Genomic DNA, 25916 nt, shown 5'->3' with positions numbered 1-25916 from the left:
GGATTGCTCCTGTCTGTATTCCAAAACACCAGAACAGCACCTGCAGCATGACTTCAAAATGCTATCGGTGAGGTAACACTGCGACCTGCTCACCCACTAGCACCTGATAAAGTGGAGAGGAGTAAACCATTCAAACCATGCCAGGAGGTTACCAACACGGCAGCGGTTTAGAAGGCAATATCTTCCTACAGAGTTGTTCTGGGTGGAATACTACCAGCGATGACGAGAGCCGGCTGGCTAAAGAGACCAGATTGGTGCTACTTGAACAGTTACCTCTCCTATCTGCCCAAATTTTGGATATTATTGTCATATCACGAGACATTTCTTTGCGCGTCGTGCGCAAAGAGATGTGGCAGCTTGCTTCCTTGAACCGGATGTAGAAGCTTAAATGTCTAATTCTTGCAATTGTTTTGTCTTCTTTTCTTACTTTATTTGTTTCATACATCATCATGCGAAAACCTTTAATTGAGAGTAATTTTGTTATGTGTCCATCTCACCTTCTTCTGGGTGTCACAGAATGCTCAAACTTATAATAGTGGTTATAATAGTGATACTATTTTTCAAATTGAAGAAATCCTTTATTCACAAAATTAAAACAATGTTGATAAACTTATACATTTTACTATGATTCAAGAAGTTTCCGATGCCTTCTCTCCTCACACATTTCGGTTACCTCTCGGCGTATAGTTTTACCCGATGCAGTACGTGGAAAAGTCTCAAAAAAGTACACACCACCACGAAGCCATTCAAAATGTTGCATTCGTTTCACAACATACTGGTAGATTTCCGATTCGCTTATATGACCTTCGGGACGTTTTATAACAGCTGCTGCTGGCAAATGACCATGAACGCTATCTGCAAGACCAACGACACAAACATCTGCCACCTGTGGCAATTCATTGATCACCCTCTCAATATCACTTGGGGAAAAATGAAAATTATCGAATTTTCGAATATCTGCCTTGCGATCGACCAAAAACAATTTTCCTTCATCATTGAAATAGCCATTGTCGCCGGTATGAATCCATCCTTCCGTGTCATAAATGGCATTGGTGCGCTCGGGATTGTTATAATAACCGGCCCAGGGTAACTTCGAGCGAACACATATCTCACCCGTTTCATTGGGTCCCAAATGTTTGCCATCATCATTATCGATGATTTTTATTTCGATATTTTTACCGATAATTCCAACGGCATTGCTGGGTTCACATACGCCCGAGGCTATACAACAACAGGTCTCACTTGATGCATAGCCTCCATACACCCAGAGAAGGAATATGATCACCTCAACCATGTTTCAAGAGCAAAATGTTATTTTTGAATGGTGACCATGTAACATGTTTGTCGCAACCATGTTATTTTCTCGGAGATTATGTGTCTGATTTCGGCAACCATATTATTTTTGGCGAGAAAAGAACATTTTTGCCATAAACATGTTACATGGTCACCATCCAAAAATAACATTTTGCTCTTGAAACATGGTTGAGGTGATCATATTCCTTCTCTGCGTGTAGAATAAGATATTTGGAGCATATTCTCGAAATTTTTCCGTTAGAGCATATGATATAGCTCCACCACCTATGAGGAAATATTCAAGGCTGGACAAATCACTAGCACCCAGCGCATTGGATGATAATGCCGATGCTAACTGAGATGGTGGACCCATAAATATGTCCACTTTATGACATTTGACAATGTCAAAGAAATCATCCGCATTGAATGTTTTTTTCGATATAATACGTGTTGCTCCACCAATTGTGCCATGGATGAGTGTTGATATACCCGTCAACCAGAATAGAGTACTAAAGCAAAGCCATCGTCTTTTTTGAAATTCGGCGCTGAAAAAAATGTGATAAAATTATTGTAAATTTTTCCTCATTGTAAATTTTTACTTTGGATATTTCACACATCTTTTGATATTTGGACCAAACCATTGGTCCAAATAAATAAATTCTAACTCCTCTAAATTTATAGCCTCTACCTTGTTATTCCGTTTGTAACGCATTGAGATACATATTGATCTTAGAACCCATAAAGTATAGGTGTTCTTGGTTGTGGTGAAATTCGGAGTTGACCTGGCGATGTCTGTCCGTCCGACTGTTGTAATCACGCTAACTTCCGAACGGAACAAGCTATCGACTTGAAACTTGGCACAAGTAGCTCTGGGGTGGTAATGCAAATGGGCCATAAAGGACCACCACCGATCGCCAGATTTGAATTTCGGAGTCTCTTAGCTTACCTTAGGTTAGGTATAGTGGCAGCCCGATATTTCAGGCTTACTTAGACTATTCAGTCCACTGTGATACCACCGTGGTGAACTTATCTCTTATCACTGAGTGCTGCCCGATTCTATGTTACGCTCAATGTCAATGGACCTACTTTTTATCACCGAGTCCGAACAGCATTCCAAATTGCAGTGAAACTACTTAGAGAAACTTTAAAACACTCAGAAATGTCACCAGTATTACTGAGGTGGGATCCACCGCTGAAAAACGTTTTGGTGTTTGGTCGAAACTGGGTTTGAACCCACGACCCTGTGCGTGCAAGGCGGACATGCTAACCATTGCACCACGGTGGCTCGCTTCCGAGTCTCTTGGAGGAGCAAATTTCGTTCTTTCATTTCATTTTATTGCTACCAACTATTATTTCTACAATGCTCGTCTGACAGCTGACATCTTTATTCTTGTGACAGTTCATTTTATTGTTTACAAGCTAACAAAAGCATTTTGATATACAGGATTCAAGAATAAAGTTATTCGTGATGGAATTCAAACGTGATGAACATTTCGCCAGAACATGTGAAAAATGAGCTTGGACTAATGCCATTAAAGTTCCAAAAAGTGCAAGAGCTCACCGATGCACAAAAGAAATTAGACTGGAAAGAGCCAAAGAGTTGATTCGCTTACGCGAAAGTGGCCCGTCACCAATTTTGGTTTTCTCCAATGATAAGTCATTCCAAATTGAGAAGTTTGTGAACAAACAAAATGATAGGATTCACTTGCCAGAACTTAAGCTACGCCGATGGTAACGGTGCGAGCTTCCGTAGCGACAGAAGTTAGCTTCCCAGTCGTATTCGCCGACCGTGGGGTGAAAATCAATGCCGAATATTATCGGGAAAATGTCCCAAAGACAGTATTGAAGCCCTGAGCAGGGAAACACTTCGGCCGCAGACTCGTCAATGGCTTAAAATGGAGGATCGCCGCTTCATTTCTACAATGGCCACCAAATTTTCCGGATCTCAATCCGTTAGACCGTTGCGCCTGGAGCATTTTGGAGAGTAAGGTTGGCACTAAAAACTACCAAAGTGTCGATCATCTCAAGACGTCGCTTCGCCGTCGCGACCCACTTTCATGCAGGAAGTTAAGGCTTTGTTGGCCGTTTGCAGGCCATAATTCATGCTGAAGGTACCCAATTCGAACGAATCTAAACTGATTCTAAAATTTGATGTTATTATCGAAATTTTTTGCTTAAACAATAAAATTAAAACATTATAAAAAAACGCTGTTGCATTACATATTAGCCACCCTATATCTATTTGTCTCAGCCTGATCTATGGCAAATGTTGGGGAAATTCGCTCTAGCTGGCTATAAAAAGGAGGTCCTTTGCAGAGAATGAATCCGCCGAGTCGCGCCGCCGATTTTAGCCGTCGCCGACCAGTTTTTAGCAGTAGACGCCGCCGCCGAATATGTCGACTCATCTCGACTCAAATTTAGCCGCCAATTAATCTAAAATATTGATTTATATCAGAAAAATTTAATAATATTTGTTATAGTTTTTGCCAAAATTTTGAACTTTCCACCTTCAATGAATTAGTATCAAGTTGCTATAATAGTTTTACATCAAGTTGCTATAATAGTTTTCAAAAAATGGAATGAAATGTAAATTTGATTGTAGGATTGGTTGTACAACTAATCTCATTACAATTCGGAAAACTTCAAATTGATTTTATAATAGATAATTTTGCGTCGCCGAATAGATAATTTTTTATCGGCTTAGCCGTCAAGCCGCCGCCGCCGGAGGCAAATATTTAGTGTCAGCCGCCGCCGACAAAAATGGGTCGGCTTCATTCTCTGGTCCTTTGTCATTGAGCTAAACATAGAATCGGGCAGCTCTCATTATACCTAACCTATTCTAAGGTGATTTCTTGATGATGACCTTTTGCAAAATTCGTTAATAAATGAGGATACTACGATCTTATGCTAATACCGTGTGAGCTCACGAAATTAATCTGTTCGTGAGTAAATTTTTGGAAAATTACGGTTATTGTAAATTTACAAGTTATAATTGAACTTACGCTTCAAATAGCTGTAATAGAGCTGCATGTGATATGCAAACTTCCTTGGGGAAACCCGTCGTACCTGATGTACAGACAATAACAGCCACTTGATTTGCACCTTTTTCCAATGGTGGAACCCTTCAAAAAAAGCAAAGAAATATGTTTAAAATCATTCTTAAAATGTCTGCCACATGAACTTACCGAAATTGATTCTCTTCAGCTGGCTCTTCAAAAAATTCCAATATACTTGGTACTCCTTCAATATGATCACTTAGAGTAAACACCTTTGTTGCAGATAATCCACATTCGTCAAAGGCTTCTCGTACCCAATGATAATTGCTTCCATCACAGAACATTAGACGAGGTTTAGTACAGGAGTATATAATTTTTATACCCTTCTTGTCATAGCTTGGATCCAGGGTACTGATGCAAAGACCAGCAGCCAATGCTCCAAAAAATAAAGAGGCAGTATATTCCGTATTTGCAGCACATAAGCCTATTATGTCACATTGTTGCAGTTGAAGTTTTTCGAAATGTTTAGCTATTTGAATGGCTTTGGAAGCGATTTCAATATTTCGCAATGATTTGCCACTTTGATGGGATATCTGGATGGAAAGCAGGCGAAAAGAATAGAAATAACAAAAGTATTGGTAATAGGTCAATTGACATGGCAGATAGATAGTCCTACAAGAATTAAATATATATGATTTGTAATAAGTCCTAACTATAAAAGGATATATGTACAGAGATGGTCAAAATTAAAAATTTTTTGACTTTAGACAGTCAAAAACATGTAAACAAATTAAGAAAATTAAGCCGTTATGTTTTTATACCCACCACCATAGAATGGTGACGGGGGTATAATACGTTTGTCATTCCGTTTGTAACACATCGAAATATCGATTTCCGACTGTATAAAATATATATATATATATATATATATATATATATATATATATATATATATATATATATATATATATATATATATATATATATATATATATATATATATATATATATATATATATATATATATATATATATATATATATATATATATATATATATATATATATATATATATATATATATTTTTGATCAGGGAGAAATTCTAAGACGATATAGCCATGTCCTCTGTCTGTTGTAATCACGCTACAGTCTTCAGTAATGAAGCAATCGTGCTGAAATTTTGCACAGACTCGTCTTTTGTCTGAAGACAGGTCAAGTTCGCAAATGGGCTATATCGGTCCAGGTTTTGATATAGTCCCCATATAAACCGATCTCCCGATTTGAGGTCTTGGGCCTATAGAAACCGTAGTTTTTATCCAATTTGCCTAAAATTGGAAATCTAGAGGTATTTTATTAGGACAATAACAAGTATATACGGCCGTAAGTTCGGCCAGGCCGAATCTTATATACCCTCCACCATGGATTGCGTAGAAACTTCTACGAGAGACTGTCATCCACAAATTTCAACTCACTCGGATGAAACTTGCTCCTCCAAGAGGCTACAAAACCAAATCTCGGGATCGGTTTATATGGGGGCTATAAATGATGATGGACTGATATGGAACACTTTTGACATGGTTGTTAAATATCATATATTACCACCACGTACCAAATTTCAACCAGATCGGATGAATTTTGCATCTCCAAAAGGCACCGGAGGTCAAATCTGGCGATCGGTTTATATGGGAGCTATATATAATTATGGACTGATAGGAACCAATTCCTGCATGGTTGTTGGATACCATATACTAACATCACGTACCAAATTTCAATCGAATGGGAAGAATTTTGCTCTTCCAAGGTGCTCCGGAGATCAAATCTGGGGATCGGTTTATATGGGGCCTATATATAATTATGGACCGATGTGGACCAATTTTTGCATGGGTCTTTGAGGCCATATATTAACATCACGTACCAAATTTCAACTGAATCAGATGAATTTTGGTCTTCCAAGAGGCTCCGGAGGTCAAATCTGGTGATCGGTTTATATGGGGGCTATATATAATTATGGACCAATATGGACCAATTTTTGCATGGTCATTAGAGACCATATACTAACAACATGTACCAAATTTCAGACGGATCGGATTAAATTTGTTTCTCTTAGAGGCTCTGCAAGCCAAATCGGGGGATCGGTTTATATGGGGGCTATATATAATTATGGACCGATATGGACCAATTTTTGCACGGTTGTTAGAGACCATATACTAATACCATGTACCAAATTTCAGCCGGATCGGATGAAATTTGCTTCTCTTAGAGGCTCCTCAAGCCAAATCGGGGGATCGGTTTATATGGGGGCTATATATAATTATGGACCGATGTGAACCAATTTTTGCATGGTTGTTAGAGACCATATACTAACACCATGTGCCCAATTTCAACCGGATCGGATGAAATTTGCTTCTCTTAGAGTAATCGCAAGCCAAATTTCGGGGTCCGTTTATATGGGGGCTATACGTAAAAGTGGACCGATATAGCCCATTTACAATACCATCCGACCTACATCAATAACAACTTCTTGTACCAAGTTTCAAGTCGATAGCTTGTTTCGTTCGGAAGTTAGCGTGATTTCAACAGACGGACGAACATGCTCTGATCGACTCGGAATTTCACCACGACCCAGAATATATATACTTTATGGGGTCTTAGATCAATATTTCGATGTGTTACAAACGGAATGACAAAGTTAATATACCCCCCATCCTATGGTGGAGGGTATAAAAAGGTGTACCAAATATGGTGAGTATTGGTTCATAGTTTGGTATAGCTTCCATGTAGACCGATCTCCCGATTTTATTTCTTGGGCTTTTAGAATGTGTACTTTTTTCTATCCAATTTGCCTGAAATTGGAAATCTAGAGGTAATTTAGAACCATAAAAAGGTGTGCCACAAATGGTGAGTATCGGTTCATAGTTTGGTATAGCCTCCATGTAGACCGATCTCCCGTTTTCATTTCTTGGGCTTCTAGAATGCGTACTTTTTTCTATCCAATTTGCCTGAAACTGGAAATCTGGTGAGTATCGGTCCATGTTTTGGTAAAGCTCCCTTATAGACCGATCTCTTGATTTTACTTCTTGGGCTTATAGAATCCGTAGTTTTTAATCCAATTTGCCTGAAATTGGAAATCTAGAGGTATTTTAGGACCACAAAGAGGTGTGCCACAAATGGTGTGTATCGGTCCATGTTTTGGTATAGTCCCCTGTTTGAATTTCTCAAACATCATTTATCGTAAGCAAACACATGTTGCTCTCGAAGGAAAATCAGATATGTCCATAGCTGTGTAGGATCGTGGATATTAGTTGAATATTGTTGATAACCTATCAATTGTGTTTAGATGTTTCTGTTTGTGTGACATACTGTGTTATTAGTAGAGGTCTGCATCGAATAACTTTTCACTACATGTAAGCAATTCGCTGTCGAATATAGTACATACACTGTTTTTCTCTCAGAGCGCAAGTAGTGAAGTGAAGAGAACACTTGCTTGTCAAATACCACCAAGTACTTATCCGAAACAATATGTGTTCCGAAAAAAGGAACAATACAAATGTAAGTACTTGAGAAAAAGTACAACATGGATTCTCTTCACTTCACGTGGTACCACAAGTATTTCTCAGTTATGTGCGAAGCAAAACTTTCCATTATTATTAATCATAGATATGTATGTATTTCACATATTTCATATATTTATGTATGTCACACACCTACCTTAACGTTTGTCGTTCTTTAAACAAACCAAAAACATATATTATGGAGAGTAACTTTTTTTTGTATTTCTGAAACTGCACATGGTACATGGAGTACTCTATGAAGTTTTGTTCTCGCAACATACTCGACGTGATCACTCTGTGTACACTCCAAGAAGAGAGAAAGAGGATTATGTGCTTGTTGGTAGTGAAGACATCAGAGTAGCAACAAGAAGTTACTCGTGGCTTTTGGTGTTCATCAAAATGTGTACCAATTATTTTGCGACTCTCTCAAATAGATGTACTCATGTAGCAAGTACACATGTACTCCGCATTTACAAATGGAATTGTGCAGACCTCTAGTTATTAGTGTATTACTTATTTAGAGTTTAATGCATGGGATTTCCAGAATAGAGATAAACATATGAATTTTATGACACCCACAAAGACAAAATCACTTGAGAAGCGATCAGTGTTATCTATAATGGGTTTTTATTTATATATGAGTTAGGAGATAAGTTGTTGCGAGGATAGGTTAAGAAATATTTTTTAAGATAGCATGTAAGTTTTATACCGATCTCCCGATTTTACTTCTTGGGCTTCTAGAAACCGTAGTTTTTATCCAATTTGCCTGAAATTGAAAATCTAGAAGTATTGTAGGACCACAAATACGTGTGCCGAAAATGGCGTATATTGGACCTTGTTTTGGTATATCCCCCATATAGACCGATCTCCCAATTTTAGTTTTATCCAATTTGCACGAAATTTGAAATCTAGAATTATTTTACGACCATAAAGAGATGCATATCGGTCAATGTTTTAGTATAGCCCCCATATAGACCGATCCTCGATTTTACTTTTTGGTCTTGTAGAAACCGTAGTTGTTGTCCAATTTGCGTGAAATTCAAAATCTGAAGGTTTTTTAGGACTATAAATAGGTGTGCAAGATATGATTTTATTGCTTGGGATTCTAGAATCTGTAGTTTTTATCCATTTTGTCTGAAATTGGAAATCTAGAAGTATTTTAGGACCATACAGAGGTGTGCCGAAAATGGTGAGTATCGGTCCATGTTTTAGTATAGCCCCATAAGACCGATCTCCCGATTTAACTCCTTGGGTTTCCAGATTTTACTTCTCCTAATCATTTAAATAATGGGGGTGAAAATCTACAGCTTTTAAGATTTCAAGTCAAGGCGTTATTTCTTCATTTTCTTGCACACTTACAACAGATGTTAATGATTCCTCTAAAACTCAAACAAACATGGTTCTTATAAATCCAGAATCTGATATAGTCTTCATAGGTAAAATCTTTAAATTTATCTTCGGGAAGTGTACTTGTTGAACTGCTCTGCTTAGGAGAATATCTGTCATCAAACCTCCCTGAAATTTCAAAGGAAAAATTTTATTCATGGTGGTGGGTATTTAATGGTGATTTCGTTTGGGAAAAAAGTTTTGCATACAAATGGTACAACATTTTATGGTATTTCCACAGTGTTGCCGAAACCCCTTGCAATGACAACGCCGTTTGCGTGTGAAAACGACCAAAAAAGGTGCAACACTGATATAAAATCGAAAAAAAAACAACAAAAAAAAAACAAATATATACGGCCGTAAGTTCGGCCAGGCCGAAGCTTATGTACCCTCCACCATGGATTGTGTAGAAACTTCTACTGAAAACTGTCATCCACAATCGAATACTTGGGTTGCGGTAACACTTGCCGATGGCAAGGTATCTTAAAACTTCCTAACACTATAATATATACCACATAGTCCATACGTGGTATATATTAAACTAAAAAAGGCCGATTAAATACGTATATTAAGTTTAAAGTTTCTATAGAAATAAAATTTTGACAAAATAAAATTTTGACAACATTTTCTATAGAAGTAAAATTTGGAAAAAATTTTCTATAGAAATAAAATTTGGAAAAAAATTTCTATAGAAATAAAATTTGGAAAACATTTTCTATAGAAATAAAATTTTGACAACATTTTCTATAGAAATAACATTTTGACAATGTTTTCTATACAAATAAAATTTTGGTAGATTATTTTTGGATTGGGGATCGGCTTATATAACTATAGACTATAGACGATATGGACCAATTTTGGCATGGTTATTAGCGGCCTTATACTAACACCACGTTGCGAATTTTAACCCCGGATCGGATGAATTTTGCTCCTCCAAGAGGCTCCGGAGATCAAATCTGAGGAACGGTTTATATGTGGGCTATATATAAATATGGACCGATGTGGACCAATTCTTGACTGTTTGTTAGAGACCACATTCTAACACCATGTTCCAAATTTCAACCGGATCGGATGAATTTTGCTCCTCCAAGAGGCTCCGGAGGACAAATCGGGGAATCGATTTATATGAGGGCTATAAATAATTATGGACCGATATGGACCAATTTTTGCATGGTCATTAGAGAACATATACCAACACCATGTACCAAATTTCAGTCGGATCGGATGAAATTTGCTTTTCTTAGAGGCTCCGCAAGCCAAATCGGGGGATCGGTTTATATGGGGACTATATATAATTATGGACCGATGTGGACCAATTTTTGCATGGTTGTTAGAGAACATATACCAATACCATGTACCAAATTTCAGCCGGATCGGATGAAATTTGCTTCTCTTAGAGGCTCCGCAAAACAAAATGGGGGATCGGTTTATATGGGGGCTATATATAATTATGGACCGATGTGGATCAATTTTTGCATGGTTCTTAGAGACCATATACTAACACCATGTACCAAATTTCAGCCAGATCGGATGAAATTTGGTTCTCTTAGAGACTCAGCAAGCCCAATCGGGGGATCGGTTTATATGGGGGCTATATGTAATTATGGACCGATATGGACCAATTTTTGCAGGGTTGTTACAGACCATATACTAACACCATGTACCAAATTTCAGCCGGATCGGATGAAATTTGCTTCTCTTAGAGCAATCGCAAGCCAAATTTGGGGGTCCGTTTATATGGGGGCTATACGTACAAGTAGACCGATATGGACCAATTTTTCCATGGTTGTTAGAGACAATATACTTACACCATGTACCAAATTTCAGCCGCATCGGATGAAATTTGCTTCTCTTAGAGTCCCCGCAAGCCAAATTTTGGGGTCCGTTTATATGGGGGCTATACGTAAAAGTGGACCGATATGGCCCATTTGCAATATCATCCGACCTACATCAATAACAACTACTTGTGCCAAGTTTCAAGTCGATAGCTTGTTTCGTTCGGAAGTTAGCGTGATTTCAACAGACGGACGGACGGACGGACATGCTCAGATCGACTCAGAATTTCACCACAACCCAGAATATATATACTTTATGGGGTCTTAGAGCAATATTTCGATGTGTTACAAACGGAATGACAAAGTTAATATACCCCCATCCTATGGTGGAGGGTATAAAAATTGGCGGAAATATTTCAATTATTATTAACTATTATTAGAATCTCGACTAACATGCAAATTTTTCTCGAACTAAGGGAAATTGTTAAAACTTTTGATTTTATATATTTTTATCTTACTTCTACTTCAGAGTACAAATTAATTACATGCTCAACAAAGTTTTTAACTCGCCGTTGGTCATTTCGTCTAAGCAATAATGTTGTAACTTCTTCATTGTCGTCAGAAGAACTACTCTCCAACGGCTCATCTACAATGGTATTGGCAAAAAAACAAAACGCATTTGCTTTTTTGCATTTTGCTATTATATTAAAAATATTTACTATCGAATTTTTTTGTCGCGGCACTAAACAATTGATATGCTTCTTCTTGGTAAATTAATCAGCTGTGTTGAAGAAATTGAAAAGCAACCACAGTACACGCGTCACGCACTTTCATTTGTATTTGCAACAACGATATTATTTAGTAGTCTTGTGTCGTTCTGGAGCGAACTAGTTCCAATGAACGGTTCACTAAAAGGAAGGATTGTCTAGTTCCTTTTAGTGAACCGTTCCATCCTCTTTCCATCTCTTCGCTCTCATCGTTCCTTTTGTCATTTATTATACCCTTCACCACTACTGTGGTACAGGGTATAATAAGTTTGTGCATTTGTATGTAACGCCAAGAAATAATTGTCATAGACCCATCTTTTAGTATACCGATCGGCTTAGAATTAAATTCTGAGACGATTTAGCGATGTCCATCTGTCTGTCTGTCCGTCCGTGTGTGCAAAGTACAGCTCGCAGTTTATTTATTTATTTCAGTAGTTGGATTTGCATTACAATCCTTACAAACTAAGCTTATTACTAAAAATATATAATATCTAATGATTTACAAAAATCAAATAATGTAGAAGAAAAATCCAACCTAAAATTTGAGATCCGATTAAATTCCTTTAAAGCACGCACAATTGGTTCATTATATGAATAGTTGCTACGATGAATTGGAATGAAGAGTAGGTTTTGACGACGCAAATTATGGCATGGAATATTAAATTGTATTAATTCAAGCAAATCTGGAGCATCTATGTTACCATTAACTATCTTGTACAGAAAAATCTGAGATAAAAATAATCTTCTATTTTCTAGTGTCTTCATACCGATAAGTCGACATCGGTCAGAATATGATGGTTTTGGCTCAGAGGTTTACATTGGCTCAAAGACAATCACTATTGATTTCACCGTCTGGTCATAATTGACGTATTTATAAACGTATTTTCTCAAAATATTTTGGGGCTTTCGTAAGATATGCAAAATATCAGCCAAATCGGTTCAGATTTAGATATAGCTCCCATATATACCTTTGTCCGATTTGCACTTATATGGCTTCAAAAGGCAGAGTTTTATTCTGATTTGCTTCAAATTTTGCACAAGGAGTACGTTTAATAGTATCGTTATGTGTGACAAATTTGGTTGAAATCGGTTCAGATTTAGATATAGCTCCCATATATATCTTTTGTCCGATTTTCACTTATATGGCTTCAAAAGCCAGAGTTTTATCCTGATTTGCTTCAAATTTTGCACAAGGAGTATCGTTAATTGTGCTGAATTTGCACGCAGAGAAGAAACATGATTGTCACAATCATATTCGAAGAGCAAAATAATATGATAGCAGCTATTTTTGCGGCGACCATGTAACATTTTAACCTGCAACCATGTTGGCTCAGTGAACATGGTTCTAAGAAAAATGTAATTGTCCTCATCTAAAATGTTATTATATTGATAAAAAGAATTTTGTTTGAATGAAAAGACAATGGTCACGATTTAAAATTTTATGGTATTCATTAAAAATATTTTTCTCCTAGTTAAAAGAACATGGTCACAACCTAAAATGTTTTGATCTTTATGAAAAAACTTTTTTCATCGTCGAAAAAAGGACGCCACTTGAGAAAAGAAAACACAAAATTAACTTTATTTATTTGTTTTTATTTATTTATAAACCAATTCATTGTTTATTTGTATTTATAATGCCGTTCAAGCAAACATCATATATTTTTACACACTCTATTTTATTTCAATTTCAACAATAAGTAATTATTCCATATTTACATCGTGCCCATCAAATGTACAAACGCAGGCATCATGTAACTGCAAATAAAAATAAATTATACCATATAGCAAAATGCAGAACAAAAACAGGTACATTTTTTCAATTACACTTTCCTTTTTTGTGTTCACATAAAACCACGTGCCACTTCTGAATAAATAAATTAACACAAAACACAGTAAATCCGTATTCTCCGTCCATTCCAAGAAACAATCAACACACGACTGACGCGCAAATGAAAATCGTGTGTACCTGCTCAATGTTTTTATAAAATTCTTTTCGCTGCAAACATGTTAAAAATTAAATGGTCACGAAAAAAAAGTTTAAATGGTCTTTATGGCCATGTAATGGTTCTAGACATGTCTATACTTAACCTATAAAAATACTTTTTTCCCTGTAAAAAAGTAAAAAAATTGAATGGTCAGGTACATGACTTTCCCGACCATTTAATGGTCTCAAATTCTATCATTTAATTGATAGAACATGTTTGCTGTATTTGAGAACCATTCAAATGCTTATTGCCACCATACATTTTTCTCCGCTCGAAAACTATTTTTACAAAGACAAAATACATGGTTTTCGCGGCAATTACATGCTCTAGATAAGCATTAAATGGATGCGGCAACCATGTACAAACATGGTTTTTCTGTGCGTGTGGTTGAAATCGGTTCAGCTTTAGATATAGCTCACATATATATCTTTCACCCGATTTACACCCATATGATCACGGAGGCCAAAATTATTCTCCCATTTACGTTTTTTGCTGAGATAGCAGGATTATTATTCTAACTACACTGTTAGAAAAATATGTTTTTCATATGTTTCGATATAAACAAAATGTGTTTCGGGCACAATTTTTAAACACAATATATTTAAGTGCAAACATGTAATGTTCTCAAACTAACACTAAATGTTTGGAACACATATGTTAATATGTTAGAATATATTATGTTTGGGGCATGCATGTTTCATAAAAATTATATGTGTGAATGTAAACATATATAAATTTACAAATTTCGATTAAACATATATATGTTGTGATATTTTATTCAGAGAGCGAAAGAGAGAGAGAGTATAGAGAAAGAAATAGAGATAAAAACCGGGAGGGTTGACGAAAGATATCAAATTAACACAGCGAGAGAATCGAAAGAGAGCAATTTCTGTGAAACCGCTTATATGTTGTTTCGGAAACTGCTTTATGATAAGGCCAAAAATTTTATACGCTTAAGTCTAAATATTATTTAATTTAAGTCTAAATATTATTTAATTTGTGTATATTATAAAATTATTTATGTATGTTTATACTCGACCCCACGTTCTTCCTTTGTTAGAGTTTTTGAATTCCTTCCAAAATATCAAACTTTTATACCAAAACCAGTTTTTTATTACAAAAATGTTATTTTTGCAATAAAAAAATAATATTTTATCCAAAAGCTCAGTCCATTTCGTTTATATCAAGCACTGTTTCTGACTGTAAATCTCTAATAACCCACATTTCGAAGTTTCATTATAAAAATTTAATATAGTATAAATATAAATGCGTAAATTAAAACAAAAAAAAAAAAAAAAAAAAAACAATTGGTGTTTGGTCGGAGCAGGGATTGAACCCACGACCCTTTGCATGTACGGCAGACATGCTAACCACTGCTCCACGTTGCCAACACATGTATGTTTCTGTTAAATAATGTTATGTTTGCATGGGCTCGTGGGCGCTGCAAACTATGCTATATAAATGTAACTTATAACGATAATTGTCTTCTGGTGACTATAACAGCTACGTAGCTCAGTGGTAGTGTGTTGGCTTACAAACTGTATGGTCCTCGGTTCGATTCTCCGTCCAGGCGAAAGGTAAAATTTAAAAAAATTATAAAATTGAATAATTTCTTCAACATTATTTGTATTACAGAAAAAGGTGCCAAGAACTAAAAAATTTCGTGGAAGTGAAAATTATGTTAGGGAATGAGCACAATCTTTGTGGAAAATTCTTCCAAGCATATAATATTTTTGGCTCAAAATGCTTCCAAAAATAGAATATGTTCACATAAAACAAACATATTAATGTTTCGGCAGTATCCAATAATATATGTGCTTCCTGCAAAATATGTTTGGAACATATGTTAGAGAGGCGATTTTTTTTGAGGGTGTATGCATGTCAAATTTGGTCAAAATCGGTTCATATTTAGATATAGCTCCCATATATATGTACGCCAGAGTAGGGGAAATATGGTAGAATGTTTCATATTTTAGACCCATTTTCAATGGGAGTTTCCTCCAATTGATCCGATTGTTTCCACAGTGAATACATTTAATATGCTATTTAAGTGTGTCATCTTAATCTAATATGGCCAAAATAACCACATTTTACACAAAATTCTGTGATGATATCCCCATATCGTATTCATATTCTACACACTGTAATGCCAAACTTTTCACAGAATGGTCGAATTTTAAATAAAACTCCGGCTTGGGGAAATATCACCCGAATTGGCCAAATAATATATCACAACCCACAATTGACCACATATCTTGGCGAGATTTGACCAATATCCTTGTAAAATCGCCACTGCTGAGTAGCAAAAATTTTAAATATTACTCAAATTGCCCTATATCTCGAATACATATGTATATGCATATATTTCATCCCAGGGTGTTAGTCGATTTAATTTTTAATGCTAGCGATTTTGTAGAAGTACAAAAAATTGTCTCCAAATCGTTTCAGATATAAATATTTGTAATACAAATTTTGTATATAGGGAATATAAATTTTGATAATAACTCCCAACAAATTTGAAGGAGTTGATACGGTAACACAAATTTTGGTCTACATAATGGTGAAGGGTATAATATAGTCGGCCCCGCCCGACTTTAGACTTTACTTACTTGTTTTTATACCCTGCGCCACACTGTGGAACAGGGTATTATAAGTTAGTGCATATGTTTGTAACACCCAGAAGGAGACGAGATAGACACATGGTGTCTTTGGCAATAATGCTCAGGGTGGGTCCCTGAGTCGATATAACCATGTCCGTCTGTCTGTCCGTCCGTCCGTCCGTCTGTCTGTGAACACATTTTTGTGATCAAAGTCTAGGTCGCAATTTAAGTCCAATCGCCTTCAAATTTGGTACATGTTCCTAATTTGGGTCAGGATAGAACCCTATTGATTTTGGAAAAAATCGGTTCAGATTTAGATATAGCTCCCATATATATCTTTCGTCCGATATGCACTAATATGGACCCAGCAGACAGAGTTTTATACCGATTTGCTTGAAATTTTGTACAAACATAACACTTACCCCCATTTTCATAAAGCTCCGTTAGCGTTCCGTTAACTAAGCAACTTTTAAACCGTATTATGAACGAAGCTGTCATCTTGCATATATATTCCATATGTTAGTTAGGAACTTAACTGATGAACATTTTTCAGTTAAATTGAACAGGAGAGAAGATATTTGCAATTTACTTTCTGTTAACTGACAGTTAAAGCCTAACGGAGCTACATGAAAATGGCCGTTAGTCGTATAGTCAAGTGTGTAAAAGTTGATTGAAATCGGTTCAGATCGGTTCGAATCGGTCCAGAGTTTTGGCCCAATTTGGTTGAAATTTTGCACAGGGAGTAGATTTAGCATTGTAGCTATGCGTGTCAAATTTGATTGAAATCGATTCAGATTTAGATATAGCTCCCATATATATCTTTCGCCCGATATGGACTAATATGGTCCTAGAAGCCAGAGTTTTGGCCGAATTTGTTTGAAATTTTGCACTAGGAGTATAATTAGTAGTGCCGTTAAGTGTGCAAAATTTGATTGAAACCGGTTCAGATTTAGATATAGCTCCCATGTATAGCTTTCGCCCGATTTACACTCATATGACCACAGAGGCCAATTTTTTACTCCGATTTAGTTGAAATTTTGCACAGGGAGTAGAATTAGCATTGTAGCTATGCGTGCCCAATTTGGTTGAAATCGGTTCAGATTTAGATATAGCACCCATATATATGTTTTTCTGATTTCGACAAAAATGGTCAAAATACCAAGAATTTCCTTGTAAAATCGCCACTGCTTAGTCGAAAAGTTGTAAAAATTACTCTAATTTTCCTAAACTTCTAATACATATGTATCGAGCGGTAAATCATAAATAAACTTTTGTGAAGTTTCCTTAAAATTGCTTCAGATTTAAATGTTTCCCATATTTTTACTATCATTGTGTTCCACCCTAGTGCATTAGCCAACTTAAATTTTGAGTCTTTAGAGTTTGTAGAAGTCTATCAAATTCTGTCCAGATCGAGTGATATTTAAATGTGTGTATTTGGGTCAAACCTTTATATATAGCCCCCAACACATTTGACGGATGTGATATGGTATCGAAAATTTAGATCTACAAAGTGGTGTAGGGTATAATATAGTCGGCTTGCTCGACTTTAGACTTCCTTACTTGTTTTATTTTCAATTTAGGCTCCATCGTTCCGCGTATCGCAGTTTGATTTCTTGACTTTTGTTTGACTGCAGCTATTTGCCAATTCATTAAATCATTGATCGATATGCTGCTATTTAATAGAATCATTAGTTCCATCTCAGTCCCTTCACAAAACACCAAAAAAAAAATCTTTTAATTTCTTGCTGTGAATAATTTTACACAGAGTATAATATTATAAAATTCAAAGACCCATTCAAACAGTTTGGTTTTCGGAGTTTAGTTACTTCCTTATATTTTCCATTTCATTCATTATTTTTTCCAACTATATTACTATTTGAAGTAATTCTATTCAATTTTCCATATTTTTCGTATCTTTCAATTGTCCACGAATTTCGTTTCACAAAATAAACAAACAATGTCATGTATGTCTTTAGTAGATGACAGTGATATAAAAAGGCGGAACGAAAAGGAGCGAAGGAACTAGTTCCTTTGTTCAAAAGGAACGAAGAGTCCGAATCACTACGGTGAACGATTTTGCCCAAGACTTTTATTTAGGTCGAAGAATATAAGCGTCTTCAACGTGTGATTGAAAGTGTATGTTATATTACACATTAAATTTTATGTATAATATTTCATATTTGGTTCCATTCTTGTTAAAAATTAACTATTTTTTAGGGGGGTTTCAGAGTTTTTGATATATAGCAAACTAAGTCGTAAATGTATGTGAAGTACATCGTAGTTTTCGATAGACAATCCATTTATAAATTTAACAGCTGTTCATTGATTTATTATGAATACCTGGCCTATATGGTCTGGATCATTTAACATAGCTTGTAGTGCTACAGATGCAATTGAATCTTTCTCTCCATATTTGGGTTCCACTTCCAACCCCTTCCATATCTTGGTATTTTTATCGAAATCTATATAGTTTTTAATGTCTGTAAAACTGAACGGCATTGTTCCCCTTGATTCGAATAAAAAGTTTCGCGAAAACTGATTCCAACCCTAAATGCACTTGTATTTATAAGTTTTTGATGGCATCATGTAATCACTTGTAATCTGTGTCTTCTGTATCAAATCTTAAGTGGTATGTTCATATTGATATTCCGTTGGTAACATTAATAAAATTTAATTAATAGAATAGAGTATTCTATGTAGTAAATTTACTACATAGAATATTAGAAATAGAAATTAATTGTGGAAAAGCTGAATGTACAAACAGAGTAGAAATATGTTTGAGTTTGGTGACCATTGTGCATAAAAAAATATCACCAAAATATTTCTAATTAAAAATTTTATTGAAGCTGAAGACTTTTTCAATTAAAAAAATTATTAATTAATTAAGTCAAGTAGGTCAATGATTGAAAATTTTTAAATTAAGAAAATAATTGGTACAATTAACTTTTTAATCAAACTAGAAACATTAAGTCAATTAGGTCAATTATTGAATATTATATATTTTTAATTAAAAATTAACTTTACAATCAAACTCGGACTACAAGACTAACGGCCATTTTCATGTAGCTCCGTTAGGTTTTAACTGCCAGTTAACAGAAAGTTAATTGCAAATATCTTTTATCCAGTTAACATTAAATGAAAAATTTCCATTAGTTAAGCTCCTAACTGGCATATAAAATATATAGACCAGATGACATATATGTCTATATTTCGGTTTAAAAGTTGGTTAGCTAACTTAACACTAACGGAGCTTCATGAAAATGGTGGTAAGTCAGTTAAAAAACTGAAAAAAAGTATAAATATAAAAAATACAATCAATTTTTTTAATAATAAATAAACCACAAAATCAATTAAAAAGGTGATTGATCAAAATTAATTGATACAATGAGTCAGTCAGTTAAAAAAATGAGTGAAAAATTTCGCGGTTTTATTAAACAATTAATTGTTCCAATTAACAATTTAATAAAAACAAGTATATAAAGGGTGATACGGTCAAACTTTGGTCAAGGGAAAACGCGTGTAAATCGGTGAAATCGTTTATTTAAAAAATCAAATTAAATTTCTTTTTCAAGTTCAATTAGAATAAAATTCAAGAAAAATATTTTGTTAGGCTTTCGCTTTTCCAAATCTGAATTGCCGGGCCTCACGCTTGACACCTGCCATCAGATTTTGTACAGCCACCTTGCCCACCTTCTTCGCCGCAGAAAGCCAGTTTGCCTTGAACTGCTGCTCGTCCTTAGCAGTTTTGTTGGTCTTATTTAGGTTCCGCTTGACAATAGCCCAGTATTTCTCAATTGGGCGGAGCTCTGGCGTGTTGGGAAGGTTCTTGTCCTTGGGAACCATCTGCACGTTGTTGGCGGCGTACCACTCCATGGCATTTTTACCGTAATGGCAAGATGCCAAATCCGGCCAAAACAGTACGGAACAACTGTGTTTCTTCAGGAAAGGCAGCAGACGTTTATTCAAACACTCTTTCACGTAAATTTCTTGGTTGACAGTCCCGGAAGCTATGAAAATGCTGCTTTTCAAGCCACAGGTACAGATGGCTTGCCAAACCAGATATTTCTTTGCGAACTTTGACAGTTTTATGTGCTTGAAAATATCTGCTACCTTTCCCCTTCCTTTTGCCGTATAAAACTCCTGTCCCGGAAGCTGCTTGTAGTCGGCTTTGACGTAGCTTTCGTCGTCCATTACCACGCAGTCAAACTTCGTCAGCATCGTCGTGTACAGCCTCCGGGATCGCGCTTTGGCCGTCGTATTTTGTTTATCATCGCGATTTGGAGTCACTACCTTCTTGTAAGTCGATAGTCCGGCTCGTTTTTTGGCTCGATGCACGGTTGTAGACGATACACCCAGCTTATTTGCAGCATCTCGGAGAGAGAGGTTAGGGTTTCGCTTGAAACTACCGGCAACTCTCTTTGTCGTCTCAGCGGCTTCCGGTTTTCGATTTCCCCCCAATCCAGACTTCCTGGCTGTCGACAAACGTTCCCCAAACACTTTGATTACATTTGTAACGGTTGATTTGGCAACTTTTAGCGATTTTGCCAGCTTTGCGTGCGAGTAGCTCGGATTTTCGCGATGCGCGAGCAAAATTTTGATACGCTGCTCTTCTTGCTTGGACGGCATTTTGACAACTGAAGAGTGAATTCTAAAATCAAAATAGGAACAACATTCTACACACACACACCTTCAAAATGAGGGGTGTTCAGGTTTTTTAAATGCAAAATTGAAAGAAATACGTCAAGTTTATATTGACCAAATTTTGACCGTATCACCCTTCAAGGCCGTAAGTCCGGCCAGGCCGAAACTTATGTACCCTCCACCATGGATTGCGTAGAAACTTCTACTGAAGACTGTCATCCACAATCGAATTACTTGGGTTGCGGTAACACTTGCCGATAGCAAGGTATTTTAAAACTTCCTAAAACCGTAATATATACCACATAGTCCATGCGTAGTATATATTAAACGAAAAAGGCCGATTAAATACGTATATAATTAAGTTTAAAGTTTCTATAGAAATAAAATTTTGACAACATTTTCTATAGAAGTAAAATTTGGAAAAAAATTTCTATAGAAATAACATTTGGATAACATTTTCTATAGAAATAAAATTCTGACAAAATTTTCTATAGAAATAAAATTTTGACAAAGTTTTCTATAAAAATAAAATTTTGACAAAATTTTCTATAGACACAAAATTTTGACAAAATTTTCTATAGAAATAACATTTGGACAATGTTTTCTATAAAAATAAAATTTTGGTAGATTATTTTTGGCTCGAGTGGCAACCATGATTATTAACCGATAAGGACCAATTTTTGTGTGATTGGGGATCGCCTATATATAACTATAGACCGAAAATCTGGGGATCGATTTATATGGGGGCTATATATAATTATGGACCGATATGGACCAATTCTTGTATGGTTGTTAGAGACCATATACTAACACCACGTACCCAATTTCAATCGGATCGGATGAATTTTGCTCCTCTAAGATGCTCCGGAGGCCAAATCTGGGGATGGGCTCATATGGGGGCTATATATAATTATGGACCGATTTGGACCAATTTTGGCATGGTTGTTAGAGACAATATACTAACACCACGGACCAAATTTCAATCGGATCGGATGAGTTTTGCTCATCTAAGAGGCTCCGGAGGTCAAATCTGGGGATCGGTTTATATGGGGGCTATATATAATTATGGGCCGATGTTTACCAATTTTTGCATGGTCATTAGAGAACATATACCAACACCATGTACCAAATTTCAGCCGGATCGGATGATATTTGCTTCTCTTAGAGGCTCCGCAAACCAAATCGGGGGACCGGTTTATATGGGGGCTATATATAATTATGGACCGATGTGGACCAATTTTTGCATGGTTGTTAGAGACCATATACTAACACCATGTATCAAATTTTAGCCGGATCGGATGAAATTTGGTTCTATTAGAGACTCCGCAAGCCAAATCGGGGGATAGGTTTATATGGGGGTTATATGTAATTATGGACCGATATGGACCAATTTTTGCATGGTCATTAGACAACATATACCAACACCATGTACCAAATTTCAGCCGGATCGGATGAAATTTGCTGCTCTTAGAGGCTCCGCAAGCCAAATCGGGGGATCGGTTTATATGGGGGCTATATATAATTATAGACCGATGTGGACCAATTTTTGCATGGTTGTTAAAGACCATATACTAACACCATGTACAAAATTTCAGCTGGATCGGATGAAATTGGCTTCTCTTAGAGCAGTCGCAAGCCAAATTTGGGGGTCCGTTTATATGGGGGCTATACGTAAAAGTGGACCGATATCGACCATTTTTTGCATGGTTGTTAGAGACCATATACTAACACCATGTACCAAATTTCAGCTGGATCGGATGAAATTTGCTTCTCTTAGAGCAATCGCAAGCCAAATTTGGGGGGTTCGTTTATATGGGGGCTATACGTAAAAGTGGACCGATATGGCCCATTTGCAATACCATCCGACCTACATCGATAACAACTACTTGTGCCAAGTTTCAAGTCGATAGCTTGCTTCGTTCGGAAGTTAGCGTGATTTCAACAGAAGGATGGACGGACGGAAATGCTCATATCGACTCAGAATTTCACCACGACCCAGAATATATATACTTTATGCGGTCTTAGAGCAATATTTCGATGTGTTACAAACGGAATGACAAAGTTAATATACCCCCATCCTATGGTGGAGGTTATAAAAATTAATCGATGTGGACTCAACTAATTGTTTCACTGATTTAATTTAAACGTTTAACTATATAATCAATGAAATCTATAAAGAAACTGATTGCGTTTTCCAATCGATTTTTGCAATCAACATCAATTAAGTTTTAATTGAATTAATTAAACATTTAATTGAAATTTTCAATTCAAATCAATTAATTTTTTAATCAAATATTTTGTATGCCCAATTAAAACTGTGATTGATACAATCATTTTCGTGATTGAAGGCATTTCAATTAAAGAATTAATTGGATCAATTAATTTCGTGATTGAATCAGAAAAATCTTTTTTTGAGTGCGGTAGAAATTAAGGTAGGAACCTACTTTTTGACGCGTGCTGAGTCTTGTGTGTTTTGCAATACTAGCCGCATCGGACACAAAAAGTTTATTCTCATTTAAATGGAGGAGGACTTTAACGATGGCCATTTCTGGTTTTCTAGCCTAATCAATCACACTATCACGCTTGAATTCCATCACGAATAACTTTATTTCTGAATGCAATAGATCAAAATGCTTTTGTAAGCTTGTAAGTAATAAAACAAGTATATACGGCCGTAAGTTCGGCCAGGCCGAAGCTTATGTACCCTCCATCATGGATTGCGTAGAAACTTCTTCTAAACACTGCCATCCACAATCGAATTACTTAAGTTGCGGTAACGCTTGCCGATGGCAAGGTATCTTAAAACCTCCTAACACCATCTTCTAAATTCTATGTAAGTCCATACGTGGTATATATTAAATCAAAAAAGATCGATCCAATACGTATATAATTCAGTTTGACAAAGTAGACATAAAATTTTGACAAAATTTTCTACTGAAATAAAATTTTAACAAAATTTTCTATAGAAATAAAATTTTCACAAAATTTTCTATAGAAATAAACTTTTCACAAAATTTTCTATAGAAATAAAATCTTGGTAGATTATTTTTGGCTAGAATGGCAACCATGATTATGAACCGAATAAAATATAAACAAAATTTTCTATAGAAATAAAATTTTGACAATGATGAAAATTTTATTATGAACCGAATAAAATTTTAACAAAATTTTCTATAGAAATAAAATTTTGACAAAATTTTCTATAGAAATAAAATTTTGGTAGAGTATTTTTGGCTCTAGTGGCAATCATGATTATGAACCGATATGGACCAATTTTTGTGTGGTTGGACCAATTTTGGTATGGTTGTTAGCGACCATATACTAACACCACGTTCCTAAGTTGAACCGGATCGGATGAATTTTGCTCCTCCAAGAGGCTCCGGAGGTCAAATCTGGAGAACGTTTTATATGGTGGCTATATATAATTATGGACCGATATGGACCAATTCTGGCACGCTTGTTAAAGATCATATACTAACACCATGTTCCAAATTACAACCGGATTGGATGAAATTTGCTTCTCTTGGAGACTTCGCAAGCCAAATCTGGGGATCGGTTTATATGGGGGCTATATATAATTATGAACGGATGTGGACCAATTTTTGCATGGTTGTTAGAGACCATATACCAATATCATGTACCGAATTTCAGCCGGATCGGATGAAATTTGAGGCTCCGGAGATCAAATCTGGGGATCGGTTTATATGGGCGCTTTATATAATTAAGGACCGATGTGGACCAATTTTTGCACGGTTGTTAGAGACCATATACCTACACCATGTACCAAATTTCAGCCTGATCGGATGCAATTTGCTTCTCTTTGAGGCTGCGCAAGCCAAATCTGGAGATCGGTTTATATGGGGGCTATATATAATTATGGACCGATGTGGACCAATTTTTGCATGGTTGTTAGAGACCATATACCAACATCATGTACCGAATTACAGCTGGATCGGATGAAATTTGCTTCTTTTTGAGGCTCCGTAAGCCAAATCTGGAGATCGGTTTATATGGGGGCTATATATAATTATGGACCGATGTGGACCAATTTTTGCATGGTTGTTAGAGACCATACACCAGCATCATGTACCAAATTTCAGCCGGATCGGATGAAATATGCTTCAGTTAGAGGCTCCACAAGCCAAATCTGAAGGTCCCTTTATATGGGGGCTATACGTAAAAGTGGACCGATATGGCCCATTTTCAATACCATCCGACCTACATCGATAACAACTACTTGTGCCAAGTTTCAAGTCGATAGCTTGTTTCGTTCGGAAGTTAGCGTGATTTCAACAGACGGACGGACGGACGGACGGACATGCTTAGATCGACTCAGAATTTCACAACGACCCAGAATATATATACTTTATGGGGTCTTAGAGCAATATTTCGATGTGTTACAAACGGAATGACAAAGTTAATATTCCCCCATCCTATGATGGAGGGTATAAAAAGAACATTTTAGTTGAAACTAGCAAGAAAACAGCTGTTTCGGATTCTCACATAGCCCTTTAATGGCCAAAATACCAATTCCAAAAACAATGTTCAGAATAATCCCTGTAATGTAGTTCTTCAATACGTCGACTTAACATCCACTATCTTCATTAATTTCTGCATACACTGAAAAAAATATTGTCGTGAGGTCAAAGATTTCATGTCTTTAAAATACGAATACAAATTTTGCTTAGCATAGAAGACGCATTTCTCTAAAATAAAGTTATTTTCCTTGTCCAAAAGTCGATAAACTTTTCAATGAAGTCATATTGTCCTTATAATTAAGTGATTTGACTTAAAAATGGGTATCTTAACATGAAAGAAAAAATGTATAGGCTAAGGTCAACTTGACTTTAATAATTCAGAAAAATTCTTTAAATTTAATGAAATTGTCTTTAAATTTGTTGTCTTTTTGCATCTTGACTACA

At 35.9% G+C, this 25916-nt stretch overlaps 1 protein-coding gene across 1 annotated transcript; it reads right to left on the bottom strand.

The window, feature by feature from the left end:
- Positions 1–556: 556 nt before the first annotated feature.
- LOC142234626 (uncharacterized) lies at positions 557–18876 on the bottom strand. The gene is made up of 5 exons (XM_075305783.1): positions 18694–18876; positions 4479–4882; positions 4296–4415; positions 1514–1838; positions 557–1261 (listed from the first exon to the last, which is right to left on the bottom strand). Exons 1-5 carry the CDS (start codon positions 18850–18852, stop codon positions 623–625), a joined length of 1647 nt encoding a protein of 548 aa, XP_075161898.1. The 5' UTR covers positions 18853–18876; the 3' UTR covers positions 557–622.
- Between the last annotated feature and the right edge of the window lie 7040 nt (positions 18877–25916).

The sequence above is a fragment of the Haematobia irritans genome, chromosome 4 (assembly GCF_050003625.1).
Source record: "Haematobia irritans isolate KBUSLIRL chromosome 4, ASM5000362v1, whole genome shotgun sequence".
Classification (NCBI taxonomy): Eukaryota; Metazoa; Arthropoda; class Insecta; order Diptera; family Muscidae; genus Haematobia; species Haematobia irritans.
Note: the sequence above shows the minus strand (reverse complement) of the source record. Positions and strands in the feature narration are given on the sequence as shown.

What these genes read in the sequence shown, in the direction of transcription:
- LOC142234626 (XM_075305783.1), bottom strand. Translation starts at nt 18,852, where the DNA reads ATGCCGTTCAGTTTTACAGACATTAAAAACTATATAGATTTCGATAAA. An exon ending in ATCCAGACCATATAGGCCAG is followed by an intron (nt 4,883 to 18,693) that starts GTATTCATAATA and finishes CTTTCCATCCAG; the next exon opens with ATATCCCATCAAAGTGGCAA. An exon ending in ATGCTCCAAATATCTTATTC is followed by an intron (nt 1,262 to 1,513) that starts TACACGCAGAGA and finishes CTTCTCTGGGTG; the next exon opens with TATGGAGGCTATGCATCAAG.